General features: G+C 40.2%; 1 protein-coding gene across 2 annotated transcripts in view; it reads left to right on the top strand.

Moving 5' to 3' along the window:
• The window catches only part of gabrr2a (gamma-aminobutyric acid type A receptor subunit rho2a), an 81,080-nt gene that overhangs the window by 19,913 nt on the left and 34,292 nt on the right, over positions 1–26,875 (top strand). For both annotated transcript variants that reach the window (XM_084913941.1, XM_084913942.1), the window contains exons 3-4: positions 12,642–12,709; positions 16,032–16,255. In XM_084913941.1, coding sequence (XP_084770067.1) covers positions 12,642–12,709; positions 16,032–16,255 — 292 coding nt within the window. The remainder of the gene's footprint in view (positions 1–12,641; positions 12,710–16,031; positions 16,256–26,875) is intronic.

Raw genomic sequence — 26,875 nt, 5'->3', positions numbered from 1 at the left:
TCATTATTTTCCAGGTGGGAGAGTGAGTAGTGGCAGCAGCGATGGTGTCTGACGTGGACCTGTTGGGCCAGTAGGCATACTGCAGTTGTCTCTAATGCGCTGATGACTTCGTGGAGTTTGCCGAGCGCTGCTGCGAAGTCAGCTCGCGGCGGGATGTAAACAATGGCCAAAAACACAGCTGAGAACTCCCGTGGCAGATAGTAAGAGCGGCATTTCAGCATTAGAAACTCCACGTCTGGCGAACAGTACTTGTAGACAGTCTGCACGTCTCCACACCACGAGTTGTTAATAAATGCACATAGACCTCCCCCAAAAGCCTTACCGGATTCTCCAGTGTACAGAGTGAGTCTGCAACTGGACGGCGCATTCCGGGACTTTATCTGAAAGCCAGGTCTCGGTGAAAATAAGAGCACAGCATTCTCTTATCTCCTGCTGTGTTGTGATCCTGGCTCATATTTCGTCGAGTTTGTTTTCCAGGGACCGCACATTGGCTAGTAAGAGGTGGTTGGTTAGCCCGAGCTTTTAGCCTAGCATGGAGCCCACCCCTATTGCCTCGTTTGCGTCGCTGTCTCCGAAGCGCTCTCCTGGGGTCGGCTGGCTCACTTGGGCTTGGTGCTTCGTGGCCTTCCTGGGAGTGGTGGCGGTGGCTGCCGGGGCAAACAATGGCTGTAAGTTCCGGTGGTAGAGCGGAAAGCTCCAGGGGTAAGAAAAGAGTAGAGTCCAGATAATTGTGTGAGTTGCCAATGTCTAGTAGTGCCTGTCTCGTGTGTGTTAACAGCGCACAACACTTGTCCAGTGCAAAAAGAACAGTGAACACACAAAAAAGCAAAAGAAAGTCGGACATTGACCATTGACCATTTACCAAATTCATGTCCAAAAGCTTTCTTGATTAGCACTGCTTTCCACAGCTTTCATATCGTACAACCCCATTTGCATTAAGTTCAAGCAAAGTAATCCCTGCACTCCAAGACCATTTTATACGTACAAATACTCAGATATCATCAGATCTGTACCAATGCCACTTGCTTCAGTATAGGGAGGATGGGCAGGGGAGGGGATTGAGGAGAGGGTTGGGAGTGGGGGTTGTGGGTGTGGTGCATGATTGCTCTTAATCCTTGGTAAAGTAACACATTAAGCTTGTTTTTAATCCACCGAGAAGGGAGAAGGATTGAAAGTCCATCAGTGAGATCATTTGATATATGGGCTTGGAATGGTTTGTTGTATGATCTACTAAGAATAGCATAAGAATTGTGTTCTTTTCAGAAAATGTAGAGTTTACCAGAGGATACAGTTTCAAAGTTATTACATGAACATGAAAACATACACACTCAATGAGTAGGTCTGGCTTAGGTTTCATACAGAAACAGTTGAGGATCAAATTGTGCAACCCTGCTATTAGGGGACAATCCTCTTATAGATGACGACATTATTATACAAGTGACATGACAAATGCAAAGCGTTTTTTCCTCATGTCATTTGAGACTGGTCTTGCCAGAAGAACAACAATATTGGCTCATTATTGAAGGGAATTAAAATGACCAGAAAAGAACCCCTGTAAGCAGAGCTTCAATGCCCAACAGTCCGTTTTCGCCCCCGAAGCGTAATATACTGACGATTTGTCAAGTCCCAAGGCGTTCCTGAGGAACGCGGAAGGTCACCTTTTGCGTTCTTATGCTATGCGCCGGGTTACGGATGAAATCCAGTAGAATGACGCTCCCGCTGTAATACACATTCCAGCCATGTATTCCAGCCCTAACCCTAACCTTATCCCTAACCCTAACCAGCACTTTAATGACGTTAGATAGTCTTTCCAAAGCGATTTAAGTAAAACAAACATACATGTGTAAATTCATTCTGAACGATTCTCGTGTTTCCTCATTTTTCCAATCTCATAATATAGGGACGTGTTGGGTGCCCGGAAGCATAATATATCGTCACCTAGCGTAAAATGTTACGCTTTGGGAGTGAGAACGTGTTGTGCCCAAAGTGCCCAGATGCAAAACACATATCAGTATTTGGTAAAGAGCTCTACTGATGCTGGTGAAAATTAAACACAGACATTGTGTTTTCTTTTTCTGCTTTCCACTTTTCCAAACCTGAAAACAAAAAATAAAATTTTAAATGTGTCTCATGATATTGATAATGCTAATTTAACACATTAATGGAAAAACAAGCTAAATATCACCTTACCAAAACTTACCACTTTGGTAAGCTATTGCCAGTCATTCTGACCACCACCACCAAAGACGATCATCCACCCAAGCCTGACTTGAGCAATGTGCTCATGTCAAAATTGCAAGCAATGTATTAGGTACTTTGTCCAAATAGAATCCCAGCTCTCAATGTTAATAAGCTAGATGCTAAAGCTAGAAATATAAAATATGAGCTCTTGTTTTTCTAATAGCTTGCTCTAAAGAGAGCTAACAGATAAAATAAACTTAGCAAGAGTGTTTTAACTTGGTTATTGCAATTTCTGATTATAGATGACACAAGACACTAAAATGTTAAGTACTTTTTTAGTCTTTGCCATAGAGACTCAACAGAATGGTACAATGCAATCCTAGTCAACAGACATATCCAGAAACTCAGTCTGTGAGCTCTGCCACTAAGCATTTTCTGACATTTTAGTTGTGATACCAATTAAGTTAAAGTGCATCATTCAAATGCATAATAATACATTTTAATATGTTTTATATTCTGCTAAGAATGTGATAAAGTTAAAAATAATTGTAAATTTGAATTAACTGAATATCATTCCTTTTATATCTTAAAATAACATGGCATGATATCGGGCAGCATGGGAAGAACAGGACTGTGATTACTGCTGCACTATGAATCTGATGTCAGAACTCTGGAGATCGGATGAGAAAATTGTGCTGAGCAGCTATATATTAACAAACAGAAAAACAGAAACATTGGTTTATGCTTCCTCTTGCTTTAATTATTAAAATCACTCTAAATCATGTCATTTTTAAAGGTGTGCATGGCTGTATATTCCCATTAAGATATTTTGAGCTTGTGAAATGTAATGGACAGCAGAAGCTTGTCATTTCTGTTATTTAAGTACACATTATCCCAGTGCATTGTCTCTGAGGGGACAAGAGCTCAGGGAAATGACACAATAATCAGCATGGTATTTGTTTCCTTTTTTGTTGCTAAAGCTTTAAGCACTCATTGGTGAATGGGTCAGTTGCACCCATATACCATCTGGAGATGTTGGCTTAATATGACTGGAGTGACTAGAGTTAGTTCAGTTGCTAGCTTTACTCAGTGCAGTTCCCCTTGGCTGTGTGGGCAGCCCTGCCTAGTGTTGTCTAGCAGCATGCCAGACTCCACTCCAGCAGTGACAAGCAGATTAAGCTGACAGCAGTTCCTCATGTTTACAGCTTAGATTAGCACAGGCACCAATCTGTTACGCCATCAGACAGCTGTTGCTTCACCAGTGACACTTTGTCCCAATTGAAGAACAGACATGGAACTGAGAAGTGGTCCAAAACTGGCTGTGAAAGTACATTCAGTATTATTGAAGGTACTTTGAAATTCTGTGTTTGATAGAAATTCCAATATTTATGAACACTTTCTCCATCATAGTGATAAGTCATGGTGACACAAGGATATGTTTTCACTATTCCTTGATAAATTATCATTTATACTTTCCTTTTTGATAAAACTTATATTTAGGGCTGGACAGGTGACAGGTTATGGGCTCAGGCTGCTGGGAGACTTCCCATGTTGCACTGACCTTTTTTCTACATTTTCCTCCTTTTCCCTGACTGTATGTTCAACTATTGCATTTCACTATTTTTGTCTACTTTCTCCTGTTTATTGTTTTTGTTCTTAATTGTTCATGGTCTCGCTATGCTTGTCTTTTTTCAATTTCCTTTTACTGTTACGTATAATACTTTGCAAATATAAAGGCAGTTAAGACAATTGTTGTTTGATTTGGCACTGTCTACCTGGAACTGAACTGAAATGAATAAGTATTTAAGAAAATGGATGGATCAATTGATCTAATTTGATTTTCTTCCAAGGTCTGTCAAACTCTTAAAATAGTAAACATTATTATGGCAATAAAGAAAAAAAGGTAAGGTATAAGTAAGACTTTATCAAGGTCGTTGGAATAAGCATTAGTCCGAAGTACTTTTGAAGTTCAGTTATTTAAATTTAAATCCAGGTTGAAGACTCACCTATTCTCAGCTGCATTTGTATAAAACACCAAATCCACACTTTTAAGCTTAAATTTCAAAACTTACATTTTAACTACTGATTGTATCTACTGTTTTTTCAATTTTAAATCATGCTTTTTATTTGTTTTTGTTTTTTAATGTTTCTGTACTTATATATATGTATATATATATGTATATATGTATATGTATATGTGTGTATATATATATGTATATATGTATATGTGTATGTATATATGTATATATGTATATGTATATGTGTGTGTATATATATATATATATATATATATATATATATATATATATATATATATATATGTGTGTATATACGTATATACAGGGAGTGCAGAATTATTAGGCAAATGAGTATTTTGTCCACACCATCCTCTGCATGCATGTTGTCTTACTCCAAGCTGTATAGGCTCGAAAGCCTACTACCAATTAAGCATATTAGGTGATGTGCATCTCTGTAATGAGAAGGGGTGTGGTCTAATGACATCAACACCGTATATCAGGTGTGCATAATTATTAGGCAACGTCCTTTCCTTTGGCAAAATGGGTCAAAAGAAGGACTTGACAGGCTCAGAAAAGTCAAAAATAGTGAGATATCTTGCAGAGGGATGCAGCAGTCTCAAAATTGCAAAGCTTCTGAAGCGTGATCATCGAACAATCAAGCGTTTCATTCAAAATAGTCAACAGGGTCGCAAGAAGCGTGTGGAAAAACCAAGGTGCAAAATAACTGCCCATGAACTGAGAAAAGTCAAGCGTGCAGCTGCCAAGATGCCACTTGCCACCAGTTTGGCCATATTTCAGAGCTGCAACATCACTGGAGTGCCCAAAAGCACAAGGTGTGCAATACTCAGAGACATGGCCAAGGTAAGAAAGGCTGAAAGACGACCACCACTGAACAAGACACACAAGCTGAAACGTCAAGACTGGGCCAAGAAATATCTCAAGACTGATTTTTCTAAGGTTTTATGGACTGATGAAATGAGAGTGAGTCTTGATGGGCCAGATGGATGGGCCCGTGGCTGGATTGGTAAAGGCAGAGAGCTCCAGTCCGACTCAGACGCCAGCAAGGTGGAGGTGGAGTACTGGTTTGGGCTGGTATCATCAAAGATGAGCTTGTGGGGCCTTTTGGGGTTGAGGATGGAGTCAAGCTCAACTCCCAGTCCTACTGCCAGTTTCTGGAAGACACCTTCTTCAAGCAGTGGTACAGGAAGAAGTCTGCATCCTTCAAGAAAAACATGATTTTCATGCAGGACAATGCTCCATCACAGGCGTCCAAGTACTCCACAGCGTGGCTGGCAAGAAAGGGTATAAAAGAAGAAAAACTAATGACATGGCCTCCTTGTTCACCTGATCTGAACCCCATTGAGAACCTGTGGTCCATCATCAAATGTGAGATTTACAAGGAGGGAAAACAGTACACCTCTCTGAACAGTGTCTGGGAGGCTGTGGTTGCTGCTGCACGCAATGTTGATGGTGAACAGATCAAAACACTGACAGAATCCATGGATGGCAGGCTTTTGAGTGTCCTTGCAAAGAAAGGTGGCTATATTGGTCGCTGATTTGTTTTTGTTTTGTTTTTGAATGTCAGAAATGTATATTTGTGAATGTGGAGATGTTATATTGGTTTCATAGGTAAAAATAAATAATTGAAATGGGTATATATTTGTTTTTTGTTAAGTTGCCTAATAATTATGCACAGTAATAGTCACCTGCACACACAGATATCCCCCTAAAATAGCTAAAACTAAAAACAAACTACAAACTACTTCCAAAAACATTCAGCTTTGATATTAATGAGTTTTGTGGGTTCATTGAGAACATGGTTGTTGTTCAATAATAAAATTATTCCTCAAAAATACAACTTGCCTAATAATTCTGCACTCCCTGTATATATAATAAATCTATTAAAAATTGAATTAACTGAATTGAATTGAAGAGTCCACATGAAGATATTGGAAAGAATTGTACAAACTAGACTAAGAAGATAGGTGATGATCAGCAAGAAAGAGCAATACAGATGCTATGTTTACTTTGAGAGTCCCACTGAGAAGTATAGAGGAGATCAAAAGGAGTTTCACTGTCTTTGCTGTTCTAGAGATAGCATATAAAAGGGTGCCAAGAGAGGAACTGTGATGATGTATCATGCCGTCCAATGCAACTGCATGTATTTTGTTCTTTCCATTGAGTTGCCTCCTCCGACTTGCCTCACCCTCTGCAGGTATTTGGTGATTGCAGCTATCCTAGGAGCCTCTTCATGGTTCCTATTTGCCTGTGGGATTCCCAGGTAGTTGTAGCTGTCCTCATTGTCTGCAGTGTTGCCTTTTGGTAATGCAATCCCCTCAGTGGTGTGGATCACTGAGCCTATGTCTCGCTCACTCCTGACATACACCTTGATGTCATCCATGTAGAGGAAGTGGCCGACAATTGCATCATACAGTATCCATAGCCAGTCTTGTCAATGACTTCACTGAAGGGATTCCGCCCTATGGCGAAGAGCAGTGGGGACAGAGCATGTCCTTGGTAAATACTGCACTTGGTGGTGACTTTTGCAGTTGCCTTGAAGTTGGCCTCTACTGATGTTACAGTTCTAGGCATTCCAGGATCCACTGTTGGGGCACTCAGTCACAGACCATTGATGACCTGTAGATGTAAACAGACTTACACCTACAGGTGTTTGAGCAGATGGCCCATGATGGTTTGAGAGGGAATGACTCATAAGGATCGTACCTGTTACATCTGCTGAACTGAGACAAAATCTAAACACAGCAGCTTAAAATTCAAACACTTAAAAAAGTCAAAAATGAAATTGCAGCAGTTCACTCTGCACATCCTGGGTTCTAAATGGGAATGTTTTAGACCATGCCCAAGAATTGTTATTCTGGATAGAATGTCACTAGTGTTTATTTTTTCAGAAATGTCCAAGTAGAAATTAACTGGTTCACTGTCAGAGTAAAAGGCAGTCCTTTAAAATGGTTTGGAATGCATGAGAACCATGAAGCTTTTAGTTAATCCCTCAGTCTTTGTGTAGGCTCAGTGACACTTACAGCTCACTGTCTTTGAAATTCACGTATAAATTGTGATTTTACAATACTCATTCATGATAACCTGATATTACAAGGAATATAAATGAACTCCTTGCTCACATTCTTTGATTACTTGCTGACAATAAAATATAATTCCAGCTGGTTGATATTTAACGTAAGATTTTAGATTATAAAAATGTGTCTAGTTGCTAAATGCTGATTTGTTGTGTTCTCTGCATGCAAATTTGTTTAAAGTACCTTCTATATGGAACAAAATCTGTCTCAAAATGGTCAGATGTGTATCAAATGATCCACAAGTGAAAACTAAGATTTTTATGTCATTTTGTGTACACTGCTTTGTCTTGAGATAAAACACTGTTCCCCAAGAACCATTGTGCTACCATGGTACTACATACAAGAGAATAGATTAATACTATAAACCATAGATATGATAAATTAATAGCATAGATAGATAGATAGATAGATAGATAGATAGATAGATAGATAGATAGATAGTGGTTTCTAATAGTTAGGCAGTCCAGTCTCTAAAATTTCAGTGGGTGTACTGTTTATTTTTATGTGTGTTTCCAGTTCCTCAGTACTAAGCTGTCCGATAGGGGGGAGAAACTGTCTGGCAAAGAAGACCCAAATACTTCAATACCTCTTTTTATATTCAAAAGAGTACGAAAGTAGGATTGTCCTGGTTGTAAGAGCATATGGTGTTATCGCCACATCCGCTACTGACACGGTGAGCTCAGTTTGAATGAAAAAAAACAAAACATGTTTCTAGCATCCAAAATAACAGTGCTTGTTCCTTTAATCACCATTAAAATGTTTACTGGGAAAAAAACTAGTGTGAGTCCTTCATCAAAGCACCTGATCAGCAAACTTTGTAGCTCCTCCATCCAATTAATTTGTTTTACAGAAAGATACCTAGCAGTAAGTTTTGCAGTTGTATTAAAATATGTATATGAACCTTAGTCTGATATTAGACTGGTTGAATTGTACAGCTTGCTAAAAGCTGATGGGAGCCATAATATTTTACATGGGAGCAATACCTGCAGCAAACAGGGGGAATCTAAAGAGGGGCAAGGAGTGTACTATAATTTATTTAAAGGCTTTCATAACATTTTTCAGATATATAAATGTGTGTATATATATACATACATACATACATACATACATACATACATACATATATAGCATTGATATATATATATATATATATATTAGAGGTGCAACGATACACAAAATTCACGGTTCGGTTCGGTTCGATACTTTGGTGTCACGGTTCGATATTTTTTCGATACAAACAAATGTTCATGCTTTTTTAATTTGTCATTTATTAAAATTATAAATATATATTTTAACTCAAAAGTACAGTTTTTAAATTTAATGTTGCTGAAACAACAAAGTAATAAAAATATAAATCTATCTGATCGAGAAATCACTCATCTTTGGAAAAGAGAGTTTATTACAGAGAAATGGCTCTTTCCAAAATAAAAGCTATACTATACGCTTCTTCTGGGCTATATTCTCAGCAGCATATTAAACATATCAGGTCCCCATAAGGAGAATCCTGTGCTAACGGCTGTCTAAATGACTCGGGTAAAGTTTGTAGCATGCGTGCTTGTTGTTTTTGTCTGCTTCCACTTGTCTTTGCACTAGGATGATGTCAGAGTAAATGTGCAGTCATATTCGTTGTGTTCCCACTAGTGCTGTCAGCGTTAATCTGAAATGACATTAACGCCACAACACAGCAAATCTCCGTTAACGAATTACCGCGGATCGCCCCGTGCGTGGGGCTGGACGGTGTCAACACGTTAACGAGCTAACTGCGCTAACGCACTAGTTCCCACCAATGTAATTGAGCATTGCGTGGCACATCCGACATACTGTTTTACTTTTGTCCATGACGCGCTTAACTTCATTCTTCACATGAAGATCAAAATAGTTCCAAAGGCCAGATCTGAATGAGGGTGGGGGAGGTTCAATTTGCCATGTTGCAACAAGCTTAGCTTCTGTCTTGCTAGCTTGCACTGCGCTCAGTGGATCTGCGCTTGACAGTGCAGCCTAGTTAGAGTAGTCGAACGCAGATCCACTGAGCGCTCAACACAGACAGCATCGTCAGAAGAAAAATTTTGTATTGTTCGATACATATGCGTACCGAACCGAAAGCACTGTATCGAACGGTTCAATATCGATACGAGTATCGTTGCACCCCTAGTGTATATATATATATATATATATATATATATATATAATGTGTGTGTATATATATATATATATATATATATATATATATACATATACATATATAATGTGTGTGTATATATATATATATATATATATATATATATATATATACATAAATGCTTTTTTTTTTTTTTTTTGTTTTTTAAAGCCAATAAAAAATGTACATGGGCGATTAAACTCTGGGCCTCCGACCTGAGGGTTATTAGGTTGGAGACTGAATTATTATTAATATTAATTAATGCCTACACCATCATAATGTCTGTTTTCAGCAGCCCAAAAACTTTAAGAAAATGTTTTCTTTAAAAAAATGTAACATTAATATGGCACATAAATACAATCAAATGGTTTATTTGTTTTTAGTTTAGTTTAGTTGTTAGTTGTTTGGAGTTAAACTTTAAAACACTGCAATTTCTAAAAAGGAAACCAGTGAGCAATTGATTCTGAAAGACCCATTTTGTTTTCTCTTTGAATATTTATTATTGCCCATTAAGACAAAAGTGCTTCTTATCCAGTTACTCAATTAATATATGGGATAATCAATAAATTATTTGATTACTTAAATAATTAATAGCTGCAGCCCTAGTTCACTTACTCCCCATGTCATTGTTAGTTAAGTGCCGTCAGGCTGCAGCTTCTGTTTCTACCTGCTCATGTTTCTACAGTAGAATCACTGTGGCGATCACTTTGAAGTGTCTTTGTGCTGGTTGTCATCTTTGCTTTTTGTTGTCAGTTTTGTGTTCATACCAAAGCACTAAGAGAAAGATCATGTATGTTTCCTCATTAGGATAAGGATTTTTGTTAGTGTGTAGGACTGTAGCCTTGGTTTCTATCTCGCCTCTGTCAGAGCGCCCCAGGGTGGCTGTGGCTACAATGTAGCTGCCATCACCAGTGTGTGAATGTGTGTGTGAATGGGTGGATGACTGGATGTGTAAAGCGCTTTGGGGTCCTTAGGGACTAGTAAAGCGCTATACAAATACAGGCCATTTACCATCTATTGTTAAATGGTAGTTATGAGACAATGCCTTTCAGCTGTTTTACAGTAAAATGAAAGTAATGTAATGAGTAATATAATGAACTACTTTCTCCTGTGAGTAACTAAGTAACATAATGCATTATTTTTAAGAAAAGTAATATCTGGGGACAGATGTCTAAAGAGGTATGGTTTGAGCTGGGAGACATGGAAAACCTTGTGTACGTGCATATTGCAGGGTAACTTCAGGTGAGCAGAGACAGGATTAATCATTGCCTCGATTTCGAAGGGGGGCTAGTATCTTGATTTAGTGGCAGCTGCGCAGACGGGACTGTGTGCTCACCTTCTATTACTGGAAAGAGTGATGGGTAGTAGCCCAGGGAGACCTCGAAGGGGAACAGGATGGGGGGCAAGGTAGTCGGGCAATTGTGGGCATATTCCATCGTCTATTGTGAGGATTACCGTGTTTCAACCTGAGGGAGGCAGACCAGTCACAAAGTTAAGGAACGATGTGAGACCAGGGACACCCTGGAGTGGGAAGGGGTTTGAGCAGGCCTACAGGAGGGAAACTAGCAGACTTATTCTTCACACAGGTTAAATAGACTGAAACATACTCTCTAGCATCCCTAATTAGTGTGGGTCACCAAAAGAGATTGGAGGAGAGGTTGCAGGAAAGTGAGGATCCTCCTCCAATCATACGTGAGGGGGAAGAGACAGAGCCAGATGATTCCTGGACACCTCTGCCAGATCAGGAGAGGCAGTGATGGAGTTAGAGTGCTAATGGAATGGACAGAGTGACAGATTTTAGATGGTTCATGTGGCAGTCATTACTTCAACAGGAGATGCAATCCTTTCTCCAATCGATACAGGGGTTGTGTAGTTCTAGCTAAGGATGGCCCAAAACTATGGCGTTATTTTTGTGCCTCTATTCTGAGCGCACGTAAATAATTTTTGCAAGTAAAAATATTGCATTTTAAGGAGAATATTTTGTGTGAACAAAATTCATTGCTGCGTGCAAGAAATGTATTTCAGTGTTTGCTACTATCCATATACACGCACAATTACAGCCCTCTCCCTCAGTTGTTGGCATTTGCTCTTGCTCAGATCTCTGCTCTGTGTGCTGACAGACATCTGTGGACCTGCTCTCAGAGTGTCGCTCCAGCTCACGCTCAACTCTTTCTGTACTCCGTTATAAATGTGCCACAAAACCAACCACTCACAGACTTGGATGCAAAAATTCTGATTGGTTGTTGTGGTCTCCAATCGGCTCGCTATTGACTGCATTCCGGAAACACTGTCCAAAGTTTAGCTAAAACCATTTTCGGTTAGCATGTTATTTTATTTTATTGTAAAATATATCATTTTTTAAGACCATCGTTGGTTTTAATATATTTTAAACCAAACCACTCCACTGGATTTATCTACATTTCGCTCAAATTAAGCTTTTCTTCACTCAAAATAATTTTCTCCTCAAAATGCAACATTTGTTCTTGCAAAAATTATTTACGTGCGCTCAGAATAGAGGCACAAAAATAATGCCATACAAACGCTCTGTGTGATTACTAGAAAGGGATAGGGTTTGGGTTTGGTTCTAAGAGTGACATTGGGCAAGTGTTGACCATGTCAAACTGTGACCTGGATGGCACGAGGCTGAGTTTGGAAATATTTCATTTTTGTGCCAGGGAGTTATCAATGAAACACTGCTCTACACCCAAATCAATAAGCGCTTGGACAGAGTGGGTCTTCCCATGAATCATGAGGTGCAGAGGACTGAGAGAGCCAGAGATTTTGCCCACCAGTACTTGTTCTTTTACAGGTGGGCGTAACCTTTTGGCCAAATAGGACAGGCATAGATGTAATGACTCCTTTTGTTTAAAATGTGTAATAATTACTTTTTTGAATAATGACCCCAACACTGATCACAACAAAAAAGGCAAATGCCTCCAACATGCCCAAACATTTGACCACACAACATGCAATTAATTTGAACAAATGCAAGGTCTATGTTGTTTAGCAATGGTGGTGATGCTCAAAGCTGAGCCATGGAGAATCCGTAAGGAAATGAATCAATAAGTGATATTGACAATGCAATCAGTTGTTATCAATCATTATTAATGTCCATCCCTACTGATGTGTGTGTTTTTAGGCTATATAGTCTACTACAGTATTTGGTCATGATGGAATTTTGTTTGGCAGGTCCTGCAATCCCTGTTGGAGTGGATGTTCAGGTGGAGAGCTTGGACAGCATCTCTGAAGTTGATATGGTAAGCTGGCATTTTTCTATACTTTTACAGATCATACATCTTACAGTATAAGGTCAATAGAGATGAAACTTGACCTATTTCTCTAAATTTGAAGGAAATATAGAAAAAAGTTTCACTGCATTTCGTTGCCCTGTACCTATGACATGTGCAATGACAATAAAGTTGAATTCTATTCTATTCTATTCTATTCTATTCTATTCTATTCTATGAGTTTAGTAATAATTAAACAAAGAAAAGCATTTTTGTTCATTTGTAATGGTAATAATTACGTGCAACTTCCCATTTAAAATCTGTTCTAAATTCATGCTTACATTAATTTTATTCAGCTCTGAACTCCTACACTGAGTAGTTTGCTTAATGCATCCTGTCTTGGCACAGCTGGAAATCTGAGGCTGATGCTGAAGCTTTGCATATGTTTTACTCTTACTGCACATATTCTGCCATGTACTTTTTAGTCATTGCACTGAGCCAGAACTGAGTAATGCAGAGACATGTAATGAAGCCATAAAGTCCTTAACACGTACATGTTGTGTTTTTTTATGTAACAAGCAGGGTTGCAGTGAATCCTCTCAACACAAATTATTGTCTTCAATGCATGGCTCTGTAGAGCACCAATGTGTCAACGCGATGGAGACCTGTAATACAAATGTATGTAGGAGCAACATATGAATAAAAAGTTAGCATTAAGCGTATGCAGTCCTCAGTATTAAACAAAACCACTGATAACACAATGGGAGCAGTGATGACACTGGCACGGTTAGCTCGTATTGTGCCAAAAAGTGATCATCTGCCAAAAAGTGATTTCTGGCATTTGTCAAAAAGTGATTGCCTGTATTTAAATTGCTGTCATATATCCTTTATATATCCTGTTAAAAGGTCTCATTGACATTAAAATGTTTTGTTTTTGTTTTTTTTACAAGAGAACTAGCCAACAGGGCAGCAGAAATTGCAACAAGTATAACCATAGTTTGACAAAGATTTTTTAATTGGCCAAAAAGGACTGGATTGGTTATAATGTAAATTAACATGTCATTAAAATACTTGCTAAAACAGGTAATTTCGATATATTATATATAACACCTTTGTAAATCCTGGTCACTGAAGTCTATTTACTAATATATGTAAAGACATTACACATAAAAAACGTAGAAACAGTGGAAATCACTTTTTCACAGATGATCAGTTTTTGGCATAACATAGGAGTCTGGCTACACACCACAAAGAGCAAAGAGGCAGCCCTGTTACCAAGGTGGTGAGCTGAGGTTGGGTGAAAGAAAACATGTGAAACAACTTATGGAAAGAGAGAAACAACCTTGCTATCCCTTAATTAAAAGATCTATCCATGAAAATCAGGAGAATGTTCTCCATGCACGACATCCCAGTACACTTCAGACCTAGCCACACCATCAGACAAAAACTGGTTCATCCCAAGGAGAAAACTTGAACATAAACTAAAACCAAACATAAGCTAAAAAACATAGTGTTTGCTGTGCAGTGCAACGAGGTCTGATCTGTAGAGAGAGATATAAATCGGAAAAACCAAACAGCCATGAATGCATGAACAACCACCTCGACAGGACAAGACTCGGTTGTCTACCTGCATCAAAAGGTCATAGGTCACTCTTTTGTGGATGCCAATGTTTACATTTTTGACAGAGAAGAGAGATTGTTAGAAAGAGGAGTGAAAGAGGCCATCTATGTCCACTGTTAACAACCATCTTTGAACAGAAGGGGTGGCTTACCAACTGTCTGCCACCCACAGTGCAGGTTTGAGATCTTCCCAGGTGCCTCAGCCCAGCTCACATTTTGCATCAGGTGAGCTGAATGGGTCACATAATACGGTGCGTGATTAAAACCTGTTTCAATATCTATAATGACTATAATGCATACTATAGAGCGACAGAGACAGAGAGCGATCAAGGCAGGCCGCTTAGACCAAAAATGCCAGAATGCCAAGGCTGATTTTTTTCTCCCAGTCCAGCCCGGTCTACCGTCTATTAAATATAGCACGTAGCGAGGCTCCAAATGCTTTCAGTGTAAAGTAACTCCAGACCGCCGACAGGTCTCGCAAACCACAGCCACTCTATCACTTGACACATACTGCTCCGATGTGCTATGGTCATGAGCTGGGTTACGCCATGTCGCAAGTTTTGTGAGGTGCTTTTGTGATATTTAATGGATCGGATTACATTTTTTATTTCTCTCCGGTATCCAATCCAGTAATTTAGGTCAGTATCGGACCGATACCGATACGTAATATCGGATTGGTCCATCCCTAGCAATAACCATTTAATATCTAATTAATTATGTAAAATTTGAGTAATATTACACTGCATTTTATGTAATTGGATAATAAGGGCCCAAAACCTGGGGGTAATACTGTGGAAATACAGTTGTACAGTTTTAGTAAGGTACGGCTAAACAAACTGCACATATAACATGCATTCCCCTGCCAGAGAAACACTTGAAATATTCTATAAATAGAAGGATCAGTCAAAATATGGAACTTTCAGCCGATTTGAAACTGAATCTCTGAACATTACCTGGTCCCTACAGTTTTATTTTTTATTCTCCCAGACTCAGTGTTGTTTATTCATATATATATATATATATATATATATATATATATATATATATATATATATATATATATAATGGTTTGAAAGAAAACATTAAATATGAAAACAGAAATGAAACATAGTCTACATACAAATTTAATATGAGGTCAGCAAGTACAATGTAGGTGTATTGTGTTAGAATCAGAAATTAATGCTTTTAAAACAATAAAATTGCTGTAAAATTGATTTCTGCCAACATAAAAAACAATAGAAAATCAAGATGGATATGGGTTGCAGAGGGGTGTATCATTGAACAACCATTAGAATATAGAGTTTTCCGAGCTCTACTTTAAAACCAGTGTTGGTTACTCCCTTACACTTTATACTTTTGCTTTGGTATGATAAATACCTTGTAGGTTCATGTATAAGAGGATATTAAAGAAATTGAGTCAATCACTTTGTTACTGTTTGTTCGTGTTGTTGTTTCTCTATTAGTATGCCTGAGATATACATCTTACCATAAAACTTGGAAATATATTTTTTCTTTTTTTCCCTTGGTGCCAATGATATTTTTAACACAAAAGCAACAGAGGGATTGGAATGCCTGTAGCTTTCTCAATTTGATTATTTAATGAGAAAATCGGCATGGCTTGATGAGTGCAATTGGTACATTAGAATTTGGTAAATGTTTGTGTTTCTTTCACTCACTCACTACATAATCTCCACATTTACAGTCTTTTAATTACACTCTTTAACTCCACCAGGACTTCACCATGACCTTGTATCTGAGACATTACTGGAAGGATGAGCGTCTGTCCTTCACCAGCAGCACCAACAAGAGTATGACGTTTGATGGCCGTTTGGTGAAGAAAATTTGGGTCCCTGATGTCTTCTTTGTCCACTCTAAGAGATCCTTTATCCACGATACGACTACTGACAATATCATGCTCCGGGTCTTTCCTGATGGACATGTGCTTTACAGCCTGAGGTCTGTAGTATCTCTGCATCTGATTTATTGACAGATCAATATTTGAATCAGCCTCCAATTGTATTTTTTAATTGAATTATTCAAATTATTCCTCTCCAAGTTTCTTGAAAAGCGATCTGGAAGCTTTTGCAATTTTGCTTTCAAACATCAATAGATCTCATTGGTGGAGGAATTATGCCTTAGGTTAATTAAAATCTTAGGTGGGCATTTAAACAAGGAACATGTCCTGGATGGCTGGCCAGGTTTCACCATAATTTCACAAAAATTGCATAAAAATTATATAATTTGTTTTTTAGTTTTTAATCATGGTCACTTTTCTTTCAACTCATAATGTACCTCCAAAAGCTACTTCATCAGACAGAAGTTATAAAGTAAACCAGGATTTCTAAACATGAGATTTTCAGACCATATCTGATTCCACACTACTCACTTTTAAGGTTTTGAGGATTCAGCGGATTTCCTTTAAATCCATCCATCCATCTTCTTCCGCTTATCTGGGGCTGGGTCGCAGAGGCAGCAGCCTAAGGAGTGGAGTCTAGACCTCCTTCTCCCCGGCCACCTCCTCCAGCTGTTCTGGGGAAACGTAAGGTGTTCCCATGTCAGCTGAGAGATATAATCTCTCCAGTGTGTCCTGGATCTGCCCCGGGACCTCCTCCAGGTGGGACATGCTGAAACACCTCACCCAGGAGGCACCCAGGAGGCATCCTGGTCAGATGCCCGAACCACCTCAACTGGCTCCTTTTAATGTAGAGGTGCAGCAGCTCTATTCTGAGCCCCTCCTAGATGGCCAAACCTCTTAACCTATCTCTAAGGGAGAGCCACCCTTCAGAGAAACTGCTCTGAAACTGCAATGCTTGTATTCACAATTCCATTCTTTCAGTCACTACCCAAAGCTTGTGAGGGTAGGGACGTAGACCAACCACTAAATTAAAAGCTTCACTTTTACACTTCACCACGATGAACCACTCCAGTGCCAGTTTGAGGCCATCACCTGATGAAGCCAACAGAACCACATCATCTGCAAAAAGCAGAGATGAGATTCTGAGACCACCCAAGTGGAAGCTTTCTGTCACTTGGCTATGCCTAGAAATTCTGTCCATAAAAATTCTGTCCAACACCCACTGGAAATGAGTGGGTGGGGGGCCAGCTATGTGGATCAAGGTCTTGGGCTAGAAACCCCATACTCCTGAAGCATCCCCAAAGGACACACAGAGGAACATGGTCAAATGCCTTCTCCAAGTTTACAAAACACATATGGACTGTTTGGGCAAACTCTCATGCCCCCTCGATTATCCTCGAGAGGGCAAAGAGCTCGTCCAGTGTTCCATGCCCGTGGCAAAACCTGGATTGTTCCTCCTGTATCTGAGTTTCGACTAACGGACAGACTCTCCTTTCCAGCACCCTGGCATAGACTTTACGGGGGAGGCTGAGGAGTGTGATCCCCCTATAGTGGAGCACACCATCCGGTCCCCTTTCTTGAAGATGGGAACCATCAGACTGCCAATCCAGAGGTACCGACCCTAATCTCCACGCAACATTGTAGAGGCGTGCCAACCAAGACAGCCCTACAACATCCACAGCCTTCAGGAACTCAGGACAAACCTCGTCCACTCTTGGGGCCCTGCCACCAAGGAGTTGTTTAACTGCCTCATTGACCTCATCCCCAGAGATAGGCAAGTCGTCCCCCCTCTTCCCCAGATTCTGCTTCCTCTAGGGAAGACATGTCAGAGGGATTAAGGAGGTCCTTGAAGTATTCCTTCCACCACCTAACAATGTCCTCAGTCAAAGTCAGCAGCATTCCACCTGCAATATATACAGTGCAGGTACATCACCGCTTTCCTCTTCTGAGTCGCCTGATGGTTTGCCAGAATCACTTCAAGGCAGTGCAAAGGTGTTTTTCCATGGTCTCTCCATACTTCCCCCACACTCGAGTTTTGCTTCAGCCACTGTCCGAGCCACGTCCCGCTTAGCCTGTTGGTACGTATTGGCTGCCTCCCAAGTCCCACAGGCTAACCAAGCCTGATAGGTCTCCTTCTACGGTTCCCTTCACCTGTGGTTCCCACTATCTGGTTGGGAGTTACCACCATGACAGGCCCCAATCACCTTGCGACCGCAACTCAGTGCAGTTGAGATTGGCCGGACATGGTAAATGGTAAATGGACTGATTCTTACATACAACATACAACATGCCACAGTCACACCCACACACTTTCTCTAAACTTAGTGCTGTCTAACCACATTCACACTCCGATGGATGCATCGTAGAGCAACTTGGGGTTAGTATCTTGCCCAAGGATACTTGGCATGCAGACTGGAGGAGCCAGGAATTGAACCACCAACCTTCCAATCAGCTCTACCTCCTGAGCTACAGCCACCCCAAAAACATGGGAGGTGAAGATCTCATCGACCGGGGCCTCTGCCAAGGCATTCCCAGCACACCCTCACTATATGTTTAGGCGCACCAGGTCTATCCAGTATCTTCCACCGCCACCTTATCCACTTAAATGGTGATCAGTTGACAGCTCAGCAACTCTCTTCACCCGACTGTCCAGAACATATGGCTGCAGATCTGATGATACGAATACAAAATTGATCATTGACCTGCGGCCTAAAGTGTCCTGGTGCCATGTGCACTTATGGACACCCTTATGTTCTAACATGGTGTTCATTATGGACAAACACAGAAGCACAGAAATCCAATAACAGAACACCACTTGGGTTCAGATCTGGCTGGCCGTTCATGCCCCTCCAGGTCTTACTGTCGTTTCCCACATGAGTGTTGAAGTCTCCCAGTAGGACAACAGAGTCCCCAGGTGGAGCACCCTTAAGCACAGGCCGGGTACTCTTAACCATCTTTCAGCACATAAATGCAGACAAGAGTCAGGACCCATTCCTCAACCAACCCGACAACAAACCCTCTCGTCCACTGGGAAAAACCCCCAACATACAGGCAGCAAGCCTGTATGGTGGGTGTAGGATACCCACCCCAGCCCGCTGCCTCTCATCAAGGGTAACTCCAGATTGAGACAGTCCAGCCCCTCTCCAGGAGTTTGGTTCCAGAGAGGTGATATGCCATGTCCCAGTTGCTAATTTCAATAGCTGGGGGATCAGTCAGCCAGGGTCTCTGCCCCTGGCCAGTGCCCAGCACACATTGCACCCAAATCCTATGGCTCCTCCTGTGGGTGGTGGGCCTATAGGAGGGTGGTCCCATGTCCCCTTTTCAGACTGCCGAGCCAGGCCCCATGGACTAAGGCCCACTTGCCCTTGCCACCCTCCCTGGGCCTGGCTCCTGGGACACACAAACCCGTTGACCATGATAAGGTAGCGATTCACAAAGTGGCTTTAAATCCTGTGTATTAAATAGTCCCAGTTGCATCATATAATGGCATGGTAAAACACTTCATGCACTTCATTACCACAAACAGGAAATCCAAATTGGAGCTGGACATAAAGACATTTAGAATGAAAGTTTTATTAGATGGGCTGATTAGCACCAGCTTGACTGGAAGGGCCATGTGATGTGATACGGGTTTTTACAACAGAGGGCTAAACACTGTGCTACATGCCACCGTGTTTCACTGTTTGCCTGGCAGGGGCACCGCCGGGAGGAATTTCAAAGTCAGCAGCTGAGCCCATAGGGCAATGTTCCCTCTAATTTTTCATGTGTCTGAGCGAACACACAAATTCCCTGAGCGGTCCCTTGGACCACTGTGAGCAACAGCAGACGTGTGCACTGTGGTCACGCCAGCATCGAATCCATCCAAGTTACATGGTTTATTAAAATAATCAAATTACAGCATTTACATTTATGTTAGACTACTTTTAATTAACTGCTTTAGCCCACTTACAATGAAAATATAAATATATATATATATATGCATTTTTATTTTATTTTTTTAAAGCTCTGACTTGTATTATGAGTATGAGTCTGTGGTCTGGGAGAGAGTCCTGTAACTCTCTGTCTGCAAAATACAGTATATAATGACCAATGTTGGGCAATTTAATTATATAGTTACTTCTTCAAAAAAGTAACTGAGTTTTGCAAACAACAAAGTTTTTTGCAGCTGTTTACCTAAAAATGCAGCCAAGGCATTTTTTTAAATAAACATTTCAAACTATTTACAGAACAATCAGGTGTTTTGCATCAAATTTGATGCCACACAAATTATTTGTGCCACTCCAAAAAATAATTTCTGTCCACTATGAGATGAAGGAGAACAACAGCCTGATACCTGCAGGCCTGACAACAGGAGATGTATCACTCCTGTAACACCTGTAGCACTCAGTAGTCGCCTCATCGTTCTGACACACACAACAAAACTATTGACTACACTACACACTAACTACACAAGATTTGTGCTAAACGTCGCAAATCTCTCACATCTCAAAACACCGCCATCACTCCTAAAACTTCCCCCCTTCCTGAACAACTAAATGCCATGTTGCCATTAGGGCTGCCACAAACGATTATTTTGATAGTCGACTAGTCACCGATTAATTTTGCAATTAGTCGACTAATCAGATCATCATCCATTGGACGTAAAACTTACAACTTACTGCACAAGCATGCATCTGCTCTTATATAACTATCATTAGCTTACAGCTTTAAGTGTTTAAGGTATGTGCTAACTAAAAATAAAGACAAGATGATAGTTTATTAAATTTTAATGAAATTTGCAGATTGTTTCGGTGAAGTTTAATAAACTCCTTGCTATCTAAAATATAACAGGACACCGGAGTAAATTCTCGAGCGTCTTACATTTCTGACAATCAGTTGTCTGCTTGACGTTTATTCAGCTGTGTAAAAACTATAACTTTAATCTCAGCCAAACCGATTTACTCAGGAACAAATAAAATACTAAAAAAGCCAAACAATAACATTTTTAAGTTATCTAAGTGACTTATATATCATGTTTAACCTGAGTAGCGAAAGACGGCGGTGGGTTTGAAAACGATTTGCCGGGAGTCCGGTGTTCTCACGGCTCTAGTGACCTTGCCCCCGGCTCGCTATCGAGCTAGTGGGTAACAGACGTCTCCGAAAACGTCGGAGCGCTTTTGAAACTATATGTGGCGTCTTGATAAACTGAGCAGATATTTGAGGTTTACACAGCTACATTCTCGCCTGAAAATATGTTAAACGTTTATTTTGTGACCCAGAAAGAATAATAAGAGTAATATTAAAACTAACTAGCTGCCGCCATTGTTGGAAACTGAGCTGGGCCGCGCTATGAATTCTGGGACACAGCTTCTTCTTCTTCGGGGTTTAACGGCAGCTGGCATCCTTGTACATGCAGTGCTGCCATCTTCTGTTTCAGTCCGTTATTACACTCTTAAATCCTACTACTTATTCCTGCGTCTTTTGGGATCTTACAAAGCTTCAAACGACGCGTCGACTATTAAATCAGTCGTCGATGATTTTGATAGTCGACGTAATCGTGACTAGTTGACTAATCGTGGCAGCCCTAGTTGCCATATAATTTTTTGATTGGTCGACATGGTACATTTTTCGACCAATAGGAAAGGGTGGGGGTTTTTTGGTTTTGCTCACAGGCGGAGAGTGCTTTCGAGCGTTTTCCGTAAAAAACGCCGTTTTTACCGTTTCTTCCCGCAGTAAATATAAACAACGATAGTATTCAGGAAGAAAACCAAACATTGCAGATATTTTTATCATAACTCTGGTTTTACGTGGCCGATCAACACAATTTAAAAACTGGTATAAAGTCCACACTTTTTCCGTCAATTGTTCTGTCTATCCTGTTCACATCTCCAATGGTTGTACACGTTGTTATTAATGTGGCTTCAATGCACATCAGCCACGCCGCTTTGCTAGCTAAAACACCGGTGTCGGCACATAAGGACGCTGTCATAGCCTGTCAATGATGTTGATTAGCTGCAAATATACGAATGTGAATCGCATTATTGGCTGGACTATGGGATAAGGTGGCATCGTTCTAATCCCATACGGGAGCAGCCAGTCACTTACTGACTAACACGGCAAAACAGAATTGTTAAAGTATTAATTTTAATTTCAATTCAGGTTAGGTTTTTTTTTGTGTGCGCAACGCAGATTTTCTGTGCGCAGAGACTGTGCCAGCAGTGTGCAAGCGCACAGCTTAGAGGGAACATTGCCATTGGGATAGGTTGGAGGAAAGTGTATCTGGGCACAAGGGAGTGGGAGTGAATTAGTTGGATTAGCTGACAAGGCCAATCAGATCCATCTTCCTCAAGGTGAAACAGGCCTGAAGAGTAGTGAGCAGAGGGGGGCTCATGTTAATCCACCCTGCTTTCAACAATCGAAAGGGATATTTGCTTTATAAGTAAATATATTTCCTTATATTACTGATTCATATTATATACTAAAACAAGTCACAGTGCAACTAATAAAGTCTGCTGTAATTGTATCACAAAGTCTCTTGATGCATGCTCAATCATCCAGGTAAATTAATCCCCAAAAGTTGATTCTGTTCAACTGGGTGTAGCGTGTTCAGAGGGAGAAACGTTTCGTCACTCATCCAAGTGACTTCTTCAGCCTCTGGAGTTGTTTGTCATCAGCATCACATCATTAATGGTCCACATGCAGTAGACTTTTTGGGTGCAAAAGGAAGAAAAAAAATCTAGTAATCGCAGGAAAAATTCAACAGAATGCACTACAACAACAACAAAAAAACTTAGTGGAGAGACATGAAAAAGCAAACTTCAAATAAAGCAAACTGAGGTTGGCAAACAACCTCCCCAAAGGAGACAATATAAAACAATATATACACTCAGAGAGATTAAAAACAAGACTGAAAATGAGAAACAATTGGCAGTTGTTTTATAATCATAGTAACAAATCATATTCTATGTGTTCTATACTCTGTCATTAAAAGATACACCCTGTGTTAACTGAGATGTACCATAGCACTGTGACTTGTGATTCCTAAATTTTAAATTTCCTGCTGGTCTGTAACATCAATTGTAACTGAATAATACACATACACTGACTGGCCAATTCGTTTGGCAAATCATTAATGCAAATATCATTCAGTCACATGGCACCAACACGATGCATTTACTAATATTCTAATATATGTTCATGACACAGTGAAGTTTCCCACGTGGTGTGGGAGTTGGTGACTTATGGCTGGCTTATTGATGCCAGAGATCAGAGAAGAATGGCTAAACTGCTTTAAGAAGATAAGATAAGAACTTTATTGTCATTGTAATTATACAACGAAATTTGTTTGGTAGCTCACAGAGGCCAGCAGCAATAAAACAAGAAGCAGCATAGTAATAAATAACCATAGTAAAAGTATAAGATATAAAGTAAAAGGAAGGCACTTAGCACAGTAAATAACAAAGAAAATATAATAGTATTTACAATGTGGTAATTTAGTGCAAACATTAAACATTAACGCCCAGTAAATGACTTTGCACATTAGCAGCAGACATGATATGGGGTAAAGGAGAGAGAGAGAGTTAGCTATTGTGTGTTGGGGGAGGGGTGACACAGGCTCCAGCTCTGGGGAAAAAGCTGTTCTTTAGTCTGTGTGGGTTGTGATTGCCCTATATCTCTTCCCCGATGGGAGGGGTACAAAAAGTCTGTGACCTGGATGGGTTGGGTCCTTGATGATGCAGCTAGCTCGCTTCTGTAAACGGCTAGCATACACGGTGTCAAAATTTGGGAGTTTGGTTCCAATGATCCCCTTGGCAGTTTTAAACTAATAGGAAGGCAACAGTAACTCTTGTTGCCACTTTTTAAAACCAAGGTATGCAGCAGAGCATCTCTGAACACTCCGCATTGTACCTTAAAGCAGATTAGCTATATCGGCAGCAGAGGTGGGTCGAGTATCCAAAAATTGTACTCAAGTAAGAGTAGCATTACTTTAAAATATTATTACTCAAGTAAAAGTGAAAAGTAGTCTTCAAAAAAGTTACTCGGCGAAAAGACTATTCAAGTAGCAAGTAATGTCCGATTTATTTTTTAAATAAATGTTATCAGACAAACAAAAATAAATAAATATACAAATTTTACCATTTTCAAAAGGAATATATGTAAAAACATCAACAAAATAAGGCACAACAATTCTAATTTCCAGATTTCAGTTTTTCACAACATAAAGCTTTGTTCACCAATACCTGCAGTAAATAATATAAATATATAAACAGTGCAAACAATTTCCAGTGACAAGATATGCTGTAAACTTTATATTCATCTTTGCTCCAAATGGCACAGCAGCCTCAGAGAAAACATTAGAACGAGGCATCTTCAACATATGTTCATACAAGGCAGCTCAGTTTACCATAAGTTGTATGGGTGTGCATTTATTTCTGCATATTTAGCAAAAATGTGCCATTTCTTCACTCAGTGAAGTGATGGTTAAGCTTCAGCAGCAGTTCGCTCTCATGGTTCTTTCTGTGAAGCTGTAACTGTTCAGCAGTGAACAGGACTCCTGCATGACTAAGAAGTCCTTCACAAGCTCCAGATGCAGGAAGAGCTGTATTGATTTTGATCGACAGCTTCTTGATGTGAGGAACGCCATGCAATAGATCCACACCTCCAGTGAATGGACATGAAAGGTACCTCTCCAGCTCCCCTGCTTCTGGCTTTCCTGACCCCATGGATCCATCATCTTCATCGAATAGGCCGTTGTTTGTGCTGGCCTCATCCAGCTCTGTGTCTAGGAGACCTGTGGAAAGATGTAAGGTTTTCAAAAGAATTAGGTCCGGTCATTATAGTGCTGTATACACTGCCAAGTTGCGGATGTTTGTTTGGAGCTAGCCTCCAAAAGCTGGCCATACACTGTGCGATTTTTGGCCCATTTTGAGCCGATTTTTCAGTCGCGCAACCGTTTTGGGGATCGGCCCGTGTTTTGCCTTAATCGTGTGTGCATCGTGTCGTATACATGGGGTAACGAAAAGCAGTTAACACCTCACGACCAGCTCCCAATCATCAATCGTTTGGTCGCATGATAGTCAAACCTGTTTGAAATCCTGTTGCCCCTCAACGCAGCCTCTCACACTGCGCACACACAAACACAGAAATGAAAGTGAAAAGGTGGAGCAGCACGGCAGTGCAGCGTCTGATCTGGACACAAGAGAAGGAGGCACAACTTGTAGGACAAGGCAAGCTCATCCGAGTACGTAAGCGTAGAGCTGCCACCCAGGCAAAAGAGAAATAGAGCTATATCACGTTATAACGTAAAAAGTTTATTGTTCTAACAATATACTTTTCATATTCGTGCAATATACCTTTCACATTTGAACAATATAATATTTATATTGTACGAACGTGATAATTATGTATATTGTAATAACGTGATATTATTGTTCAAACGTGAAAGGTATATTGTTAGAACATTATACCTTTCATGTTATAACGTGATATAGCTCTATTTTTCTTTTGCCTGGGTGGCAGCTCTACGCTTACGTATCCGAAGCTTTTCAATGTGGCCTCACAAAATTATCACGACTACAACAACCATGAAAAGAGTTGGATGGACTTTGCTGCTCAATCACAGCTGCCTGGTCAATGTTTTTTTTATTAGTAATTTAGCAAAGTTGATGGTGGTATGTGTGTGTGTGTGTGTGAGAGTGAGTGAGTGAAAGACACAAAGAGGGAGAGCGAGGGACAGATTTGTATAAGCTTCATGTTATGGACGCACAGTTTGAGCACTCAGGTCGCATCAGAGCATCGGGCCGTATAGTGTGAGACCTGCATCGTGACCTATGAACTTCTAACCCCTGAGATTCAATTGTACAGTTTGAGCAGGAGCGGAATAACGCGACTGAAAAAAATCGCACAGTGTTTGCCCAGCTTAACGCAGACTGTTTAAACTAAACAAGCTGCTGTTTCACATAATAAACCCTGTCAGCCGCAGTATTGATTCTGTTTTAACAGTTAAAGCAGTAGAGACGAGCTGTTTGCATGTGCGTGGAACTCTAGCTTGTTTAACCAGGCTAGCTGTTAGCTTATAGCTCACGCTAGCTAACCAGCGAGCAGTTAACAGGACAGCTGAAGCTGCACAAAACATCCACAAACTTATCTCACTACAACGTAGCGCCGAAAACATGACTCGCAGCTCGAGCTCGACACCGCTGCTGTAACATAAGACTGACATCCAGCTAACCACAGCTAAAAGATATTTAGAGAAAACTTACCGTTTCCTCAGGTTACACGAGCTGAGTTGTTTCACGCTGTTCTTTTGTGCTGCTTTTAAGTGAAACATTCTTTGTATGTGAGGAAAATGCTGTTCATCCTCTTCAGCTCTAGCGTAGATGACTGGCTCTGCCATGTTTTCTTCTTTCCGTGTGTCGCTACTTTGAAACGCTTGGGCCGCTCTGCCCGCCACAGTTTCAAACTGGTCATGTGACTGCATGGCCACATCTCATTGGTAAAAAAGTTACCGGCAGCATGTTATCTAATGTGTTAAACTAATAATTTTTTTAAAAAGTAACGAGTCGAATTTTGCAAATGTAGTGGAGTAAAAGTACCGTTTCTTCTTCACAAATGTACTCAAGTAAAAGTAAAAAGTATCGTGCAAAAAAGCTACTTTAAAAGTAATTTTTTTTCAAAAACGTACTCAAGTAAATGTAACGGAGTAAATGTAACTCGTTACTACCCACCTCTGATCGGCAGAA

Source organism: Perissodus microlepis, chromosome 19 (genome assembly GCF_051167445.1).
Source record: "Perissodus microlepis isolate ML-2025 ecotype Zambia chromosome 19, ASM5116744v1, whole genome shotgun sequence".
Classification (NCBI taxonomy): domain Eukaryota; kingdom Metazoa; phylum Chordata; class Actinopteri; order Cichliformes; family Cichlidae; genus Perissodus; species Perissodus microlepis.
Note: the sequence above shows the minus strand (reverse complement) of the source record. Positions and strands in the feature narration are given on the sequence as shown.